General features: G+C 41.8%; 1 protein-coding gene across 1 annotated transcript in view; it reads right to left on the reverse strand.

Annotated features, from left to right (window-relative positions):
- FLT4 (fms related tyrosine kinase 4) overlaps positions 1 to 9518 on the reverse strand; it is a 79161-nt gene that overhangs the window by 39406 nt on the left and 30237 nt on the right. Inside the window, exons 8-10 of the mRNA XM_015411072.1 lie at positions 7559 to 7721; positions 5483 to 5624; positions 1376 to 1484 (exon numbers count right to left, since the gene is read on the reverse strand). Of these exons, the coding sequence (XP_015266558.1) occupies positions 1376 to 1484; positions 5483 to 5624; positions 7559 to 7721 (414 nt within the window). The remainder of the gene's footprint in view (positions 1 to 1375; positions 1485 to 5482; positions 5625 to 7558; positions 7722 to 9518) is intronic.

The raw sequence follows: 9518 nt of genomic DNA on the forward strand, positions 1-9518 counted from the left end.
ATGTTCCAGATTTTTATTGAAGTTTTGAACTCTTCATTCACAGGAAGTATGACGGGGGAACCTGGGCTAAGAAGAGATCAACATATTTTCTGTCCTCCAGCTCCAGAACATGCATATCATTTTGCTCTGCAGGAGAGACTAAACTGGCTTTTAACTATCTATATACTGGTCAGTTTCCCCAAGATATAGAATATTTCTGCTCAATGAGAAACCAATTTGAAATATGGATGCCTAAATGCATTTATTAATCTGGATATTTATACCCTGCTTTCCCCTCTGATAGAGAACCAAAGCAACTTACAACATCATTCTCCTCACAACAACTCTGGGAGGTAGCCAAAAGAGAGTGACTGGCCCAAGGTCACCCACCAAGTTTCCATGGCAGAACAGGGATCTGAAACTTGATCTCCCAGATTCTAGTCTAACACGGTCATCACTATACTGTGCTGGTACAAAGAATATATAATCATTGGCCAAATGAAAAGTTTAAAATATAAACTAAAGTTTCTTCGAGTTTGCTTATGAAACTGTTCCCTCCCAATTAAAAGTTTTTGCAGACGAGAGGGGGGTGGAGGCTGGAATGTGGGAAACGACAAATTATACTGGAATGTGGGAAACTACAAATTTTGAACAAGGAAAAGGTTTTAGTCCATCTCATGCATCATGAAGATCAGTGTCTTCCAATGATCTGCATCTGAATTATCTTGAGATCCTAAATGTCCATACTAACACAGGTAATTGGCTGCTTATGAGCACAAGATAAGAGTGGTCTGATTAATACTCTGAGCCCCACCAAGTTTCCATGGCAGAACAGGGATCTGAAACTTGATCTCCCAGATTCTAGTCTAACACGGTCATCACTATACTGTGCTGGTACAAAGAATATATAATCATTGGCCAAATGAAAAGTTTAAAATATAAACTAAAGTTTCTTCGAGTTTGCTTATGAAACTGTTCCCTCCCAATTAAAAGTTTTTGCAGGCGAGAGGGGGGTGGAGGCTGGAAAAAAAAGTTTTGTTAACTTTTGAGTCTATTCACACATTATACTGGAATATGGATAAACTGGAATGTGGGAAACTACAAATTTTGAACAAGGAAAAAGTTTTAGTTTATCTCATGCATCATGAAGATCAGTGTCTTCCAATGATCTGCATCTGAATTATCTTGAGATCCTAAATGTCCATACTAACACAGGTAATTGGCTGCTTATGAGCACAAGATAAGAGTGGTCTGATTAATACTCTGAGCTGAATGGCTTCCAAGAACGGCTAAGGATTTTCAGAGGTCTTTTCAAACACTTTTTGTGAATGGACTGCTTGAACAACTGTCATATAGAAAGCCAAAGGGGTTATCCCCTTTGCATTCTGATACTCACTGGTGACATAGAAATAGATCAGGCGTTCATCCCGACCAACTTTGTTGGAGGCTACACACTTGTACATAACAGAAATGCTGGCTTCTTGGATGACCAGTTTGCTGACCGTCTAGTAGAGGAAGAGAAAGAAATATGAATGACATTTATAATGGAGAGGTGCAAGATCTTCACAACTCCTTACCAACTTTTCAGGAGAAAGGATAATGTTGCTATATCCCTAGGGAATGGGTAAAACAGGAGATCTAACAAACAGGCCAGGCCTCCAGGCATCCCTGAATTTCCCACTTCATTAAAAAAAGAAGTTTCTACTTCTTTTTTGTTGGAGAGATAGAAAGGAAAATGTGAAAGCAGTTTCCCCCAGGATTGCCTGGAAAGCAATGGGTAGGCTTGCCAGGTGTCTGCTTATGGTGGACAAACTCCCGGTAATTTTAGCTGCTGCCCCTTTAATGCTCAGATAGTCAGTGGGTGGAAACAGGCCTGCCAAACTGGGTATGAAGAATGAGGAACCCCAGAGACAGAAGCTTTGAAGGCCAGAAGGTAGGCTGGCTATTGTCTTATAATGCCACGCTCAAAGAAATGGTTCTGTACAATGAAAAGGACAGACAGGGACACTGCTATCCAGTCTCTCCCCCCCCCCCCCCCGCAGCAATAGTGATTTCCTTTTCCAGAGTCTAACTATCTGAAGGGCTAACCAGTTAAGTCAGAATTTCAGGATATTTACAAATGTTTTCTTTACATTCTTCATCTTCCTAACTAGCAACCGAAAGGCAATATAAAAACTAGATATTATAGTTATATAGTCATACAAGACAATAAAAAGGTAGCAGAGAGGGAAAGAAATATGAAAAAAGATGGAGGACTATTCAAAATTGCAATCCCAATATTCATTCTTTTGGTTTAGTTGTTGAATTACTAATCCAGGTTTAAACAGAACAACAAGAGAATTGTTTCCCTCACTCCTTTCTCCCTGTGAAGAACTCCTGAAAGGGACATTGGAACAGGACGTGATTTTGGAGGTTCTCACAAAAACAGGAAGTGACTTTAGGAAACTGGGAGCCATTTATTTGTTCTTTAGCCTAGATCACTATGATGCATGTATGATTGGTGACTGACATTCTCACCTTGAACGGGAAGCTAGTAATAGAGTAACACGCATGCCTCTGGCACTTATTGCTACCAGATATTATGGAAAGAAACCAGCTATTAAATGCTGACTAGTCTTTGACAGGGTCATCAGAAAGGGCAAGAAAAATACTCTTCCACTGAGGAAATGCAGTATAAGATTCAATGGAACTTCTCATGTTCAGGGCTGCCCTGGCCAAATCAGATATGACAGCAACAGAACCATGAGTGAAAAAACTAAGTGTGTGGCTGAACTGTATATATAAAAGGAGGGTTTGATTTAAAATGTAGCATGGACAATGGGGGGAATGAACCCTCCACAGCCCTTGATTTTCATCCCTTTACTGCTTTGTCCCAGTCCCCCCCCCATTCAAAAGGACAGGAAACCTTTCCTGGGAGAATACTGGCTAGGCATGGGGGGGGGAGCAGGGAGGGATTCAAATCCCTCCTCTCAACGGAAGCTGCACTTTCAACTGTCCCCTTTGCTTTATATAAAGTTACCAGAACCAGAATTGGGTCTGCTGCTGTGCTATCTAGCTATTGGCTATATTCTGGCTTCAGTATATGGAAATGACCCATCTCTGTCCTTTCAGTTTAGCCATTTAGGTGCTATAGAATGTATGTAAAGTTGCCAGCTACCACATGGTAGCACATGGAAAGGTGGCATAGAAATGTTTTAAATTAATTAAATCTGCCAACAGCCTAGCAGTGAAATCCTGTGTATTCCAACTTAAACTCATCAGTTTCTGTGTCCTTCAACTATGGCAACTCCACACAGAGCTGGGATGTTAGTCTACCAACCAGCTTAAAGTACTGGGGAGAAGTGGTACAGATACCTGACAACGAATGACTGCTGGAAAGGGACCCAAGGTATTACAAAAAAAGTGCAAAGTTGTATAGGTTTCTGTTCATATACAATTTTGCTATGAGTACTTCTACCACAGAGAGACATACATATATAGAGACAGTAATATGGGAAGAAAGTTCATAATGACATCACATATCCTATCACAAGGAGCCACCTCAGGCAAGTGTCTGGAGAAGCGGCTGATACATTTAAAAACTAATAATAAAAAACTCGCGTTGACCAGGACCAGGTCATTTTCAGTGGCGGCCCCTACCTGGTGGAATGAGCTCCCAGAAGAGATCAGGGCCCTGCAGGACCTTATGCAGTTCCGCAGGGCCTGAAAGACGGAGCTCTTCCACCAGGCTTTTACGTAGGGGCCGCCGCTATTACCACCACCACCAACGGTGGTAATTCCAACTGGACCTGGACTACCCTGGGAAATACAGCTTCCCCGTGTGACATTAACATCTACTGGAGAGTGGTACCCCAACGGGGCCGACTGAAGACCAGAGACACCGCCATCACCAAAGACCATCTTGCTGTGAAGCACTTATTTATTTATTGTTATATATGATTGCTGCTATGTTTTTATTGTTTTATGGATTTTATGTATGGGCTGTCGCCCTCTGTAAGCCGCCCTGAGCCCACTTGCGGGGAAGGCGGGGTAAAAATACCTAAATAATTAATTAAATAAATAAATAAATATCCACAAATTGCTAATTCAGACAATTCATCTTGAACTTTTTTTAAAATTGTTCAGTATCTACAGGTATTATTTCCAATTAATTCTTTGTGAGCTCCCATTCCTAAATTCTTCATATCTGATTTTTTCCAAAGTAAACATTAACAGTTGAAATTTTATTTCTTAACAGTTATTATTTTGATATTATTACATGCATGCCTCTAGAGAAATAATCCCACAAAACATGAATGCAAAATACTATACTGGAATTGGCACGTAACAGATGCTAGTAAGTCTTTCACCCCTCAAACTTTGTTAATATTGTCTATCTTGAGTCACAGAGAGGGGAGTAAATAGCAGTGGAAATGGCAACGTGAGCATATGAAGTCTTAAAGAAACAACTTTCTTGGTTCATTTTAACACAAGATAAGCAGCTGTGAGTGAAACAGTAAAGAACTTCTAAAGGCAGTCAGAATAATATTCCATTTGCTCAGTCCTATCTCAACAGTTTGATTTTTGACACATATTTCAGTAACACCTTTTCTATTGCCATCAGCCTTAGATAATTCAATGCCATTACAAACAGCTACAAAGTGAAAAACATACGGGACGTGGGTGGCAAGATATTTTATGAATCAGGATCCTTGTTATAATTCTTCTTGGTACAAGGAAATTACAGCAATTTTGAATGGAAGAGATCTCTAACTTTCCAGTTCTCAAACCAAGCTATTTCCCCCCACTTTAGAGCCCTGACTTGCTTGCCTTTGTAGATGCTCCTTGGCTCAGGGTCTCTTGGTCTGGTAGCCTCCTGGGCCAATATAGACTTGTAAACTGTCCTCCATGCATGTGAGGCAGTCCCACCCCCGGCCAGTGTCAAGGTCAAAACGGCTATACTGGTACACAACCCACTTCAAATCATATTACGCCACCTTATACTAGTCAGATCTTTGATCTGTCTAGCTCAGTATTATTAGTTTCACTGGCAGCAGCTTGAACCTTCTGCATATAAAGCATTTCTCCACTGAGCAGGCAGCCTTCAGATTCAACTCTGGGCCAATGCATACAACCATATAGGGCTCAGCTTTTTAAGGTAAAACTGGATTCACCATGTCATTTTCACTATTTACTTACTTACTTCACTATGTGATTTCACCATATAGCAAAAAGTATACAGAGCTTTCCCTGCCAAACAGAAATTGTTCTTCCAAACGGAAACTCAACACATCCTCATTCCATCCACTTCAGCAACTTTTTCATGGATGCAGAGAACTTCTGCTTGGAGAGGCATACCAACAGTTGCATAACTGGATGACCTTGTGGTACAGCCAACTCAAGTTGACTATGCATTAAAAATAAGCTAAAACTGGTCTGTTCTGAGCAGATGCCATCTCATCAGTTTGAGGTCTCTTTCTTCTACCTCCTTCCAGTACAGAAAGGAAACAGGGAATGGCCTTACCTTGTTCCTTCCTTCCACAAACTCTGTCCAGGTGTCAATACTCTCAATGGGGTTCACAGCATCCTGCTGCGATACATCCTTCCAGTCCTTACATTCGGGCATCCGGTCCCGTTGATGGCGACGTGCAGCCCTCCTCCTGCTACTTTTTATCCAGAAATCATGAAAAAGGAGATACAGAAACAGGAGATCTCATTAGCAGGAAAGGTACCTGTTGAGAGGGGTGTAGGAGAAACCCGCAGAACAGGATATTATATAACTATTATGAATAGTGAATGAGAACAATTATAAATTCTTGCAGTTGGAATATGTTGTACAGTGGGCAGTTCTGAAGCTTGCAGGCCTTATGGGTGTGTGTTCTAATATGAACAGATGTGACATGTTGTATTTTTCTGCAAAAAGTAGATCGGCTAACCGTCATTTAAGAGTTGAAGAGAAAATGCTATATGGTATGCTGGATTATGGATCAAAAGATATTTGCTGGGAAATCAGCATCAGGTATACAGCACAGTATAACATGGGTATGTACTAGAGCACAGATGAGCAACTGGTGGCCCATCATTCTTGCTCCCAAACAGTTGTCAGGCATTAGAGTGGCTCCCAAGAATTCAGAGACTAGATATCCTTTAGTTGGGAGGAAGGGAAACACAATGGCATTAGTGTATCCCACAGCAAGAAGGAGAATCTGTGTAAACAACAGGAAATCATGATGAAGCCTCCTGCATCCTCTGGGCTGAGCAGAAATGTTATGGCCTTGGGAGACAGTGCTCATAATTCACCAACTCTTCTTTGTGACAAGACCACAAAGCTTTCTGATGGGACTGGAAATGCCCTTCTTTCCTCAATAAGTCACACAGCACATTTATGGCGGCAGTATTTACATAGGCACCACACTTCCACCAAGATCCATAATGCTCCCTCTCACATTCTTCTCTACCTTGGTGGCCTCTTTTAAGCTTTCTGTCTTTCTGAAGTTCCTCAAAAATCTTCTGATAGCTCTATCTAAAAGAAGCTAGGGCAGTTTCATTCCTACATCTTAACCATTTAGTGATGTTATATACATTTATTAACTACACTTCTACAACTACTTTCACTCAGAAGAATGTTCCATTTTATGGGGCTTGCTCCCAGAAAAGTGCTTAGGATTGCTGTTAGCATACTAATGAGGCTATCACATGGATTTTTCATCTGCCTGTGTAAACACATCTTGTCTTCAGATTTGTGTTCCTTAGGCTGCGATCACACACACTAAATAATCCAATTTCAATCCACTTTCGAACTGGATTTCGCCAGTTCACACAGTAAAAATCCAGTTTGAAAGTGCATTGAAAGTGGATTATTGAGTGTGTGTGATCGCAGTCCTAGTTTTGCACATTTCAGCAACATTATTTCCCCCCACATTTCTTGAATTCTTCCCCACATGCTGTACAAGAATTTATGCTCAGGCCGATGCCACTTTTACCATGTCATTGCCTCTTCTGGATATTTTTGCAGTACTTCTTTCCATTTGAAACTTCTCTGTCTGTTAGGGCTTCCTTTGTTCTATGATTGTATTTTAGCTTTTGAAAAGTACTTTTGTACTTCATTTGCATCTGGTTTTTGCAACCCCATTTCCCCTTCCCTGAATTTAATCCACTATATTCTAAGATTAAATAGATCCGTCTCACTAACCTGCCTCCAGTCTGTCTCAAGCCACAAATTATGCAATCTTTAAAGAATAATACACACCACTCTACAAATTTACACATTTGTGCAAATAGTTATAAATCGACTTTCTCCTTCACTTGGTGTTCTGGCGAAGCGTTTGTGTTTTTCAAGTGCACCATTTCTTCTAGGTGCACACAGTACGCTTGGAATAAATTAGCTTTCTTCTCTACAACTGATATCAAAATAGCTGCTCAAAATTGCCCAACATGTATTGGGAGCTCCTGTATACAAAGAATTCATTGCATGGAAAGGTGCCATGTGATGTTATTTAAAAAGCAAGCTCTGCATCACATGCATTGACCTTAAAGCATGCCAAGGCCATCCTCTCTCTATTAGGAATCCAGGGAAGGTCTAAAGAGGAAAGCTACTTACAGACTGCGGCGGGAGAACATCCGGCAGGGTGTCCAAGGCCTCCACTGCCACTGGATTTTTTCTGGTGCTGGGATGCCATAGACAGTGCATGTGAGTGCTTGCCGACTCTTACGGGAATAGATGTTTGGTGAGGATGCTTCTTTCTCATGGATCTGTGGAGGAACTGAAATAGCAAAATACAAATATATCACCCTTAGCAATAACAGCTCTGGGGCTGGTTACTTGTTCCAACCCTCCCCTTGCCCAAGCCATTGCTTGAACCAACTTTTAACTTCCTATGAGCAAACCAGTGCTAAATAACGACACTGTAATATCCAGCAACCTGGCACCTCTATTTTTAGAAATTAAACACTGAATATGATAGGCAAAGTTGCGTAAGATTAGATTAGATACTTTTAACGCATGGGAGGGTCTTTTTTATTTCTTTAAAAGCACTTAAGTGCTGGACTAGCTCCAGACAGTCTTACATTTTCACCCTTTTTTAGCATGTTGACATCATGGTGATATAAAACTGCAGATAATTAAGTCCTAATAAAACCCCTTAATTTCCCCCATTCCCATTTCACCTTGTGGTTTGCCACTTCCTGTCCCCCCCCCCTTTGTAGAGGTTTGCCAACAACCCAGCCTTGACATTCAGGTCTGCTACTGTCATTTCTAGTTTGTCCCAGATTTTTTTTAATTGCTCCATCTTCTAGTATATTTTCACTTACATGAATGGCATCCCATCAGGAAATGCTGCATGAGCTAACAAGACTCAAATTACAAGGTGGTCATGGAAATCCCACTTCTTGCAACGGCACCATTAGCTATCGCTTTTAGACAGCTACTGGGGGCAGGGGTGAAAATTGGTGGGGCTTACAGATGTCATTAAAGATCTTTACTTTCCCCCCCCAGAAGTCAAGCACCTGATAAGGGTGAGTGGGACATGAAATGTGTATACACTTCTCAGTCAGAATAACAGGGCTGCACTTACCTGTAACTGTTGTTCATCGAGTGGCCTTCTGTGCAGGCACACATAGGAATGCACTTGCACAGGCCTGCTGCAGCTGGAGGGAATGACCTGGCCCATGAGGGGAGGGGGCAAAGCACTCCAAATCTTCTAGAGAACTTTAAAGAAAAAGATCTCTGTGGCAGACCTGTGCAAGCGTGGTCCCATGTGGGACTGCCCAGAAGCCACGAAGATGAACAATGTGGTTCCTCTCCAGATTTTGAGGAAAGAGATTATTTTTCCAGACAGAATGTATTAGAGGAAGGATTAAGAGGTCCAGCTACAGAGTCAAGGAGAGGTACGGTTCTTGGGACAAACTGACTGATCCCATCCCTGGCTCCCTCTACCATAAGGACACATTACTAGAGAGCCTCCTGGGACAGTTCAAGGGGGGCCCCTCTACTGGAAGCAGTGCACAAGCCTAGACCCTCACACCTGCAAATGGCATTGCTGGCTCCAGGTACAATACAAATGGCACTGCTGACTCCACGTACAAACTGAATGTCCTGGAATCCTCTGTGATGATGCTAAGAAGTCTGAGGCATGGAGACTTATTTACTTTATCACCTTTTGTACCCTACCCTTCTTTCAACAAACATGGGGATTAGCCCATTTTACCTTCACAACAACCCTGTGAGGTAGATTAGGCTAAAGACAGGACTAGATGTAACAAGAGACAAACAGCAGCTCCATGTATCTTATGGGTGATCCCTGAGAGGAAGACTGGTCCAAGACCAATGCTCCCTCTAAGCTGTGGAGTCCTGTGAGCAAAAAATCTACTTTGTGAGCTGCTGGCATTAAAGTTCTGAGTGAGCAATTTGGCTGCTGCATAAACTACTTTGCTCTGGAGCCATCCTTCCTGAGCTGAGAGAAAAATGTGTGAGCTGGAGGCTAAAAAACTGTGAGCTAGCTCACACTAACTCAGCTTAGGGGGAACACTGTCCAAGACCACCAGTGACTTTCATGGTTCAG

Source organism: Gekko japonicus, unplaced genomic scaffold (genome assembly GCF_001447785.1).
Source record: "Gekko japonicus isolate JY-2015 unplaced genomic scaffold, Gekko_japonicus_V1.1 scaffold699, whole genome shotgun sequence".
NCBI lineage: Eukaryota > Metazoa > Chordata > Lepidosauria > Squamata > Gekkonidae > Gekko > Gekko japonicus.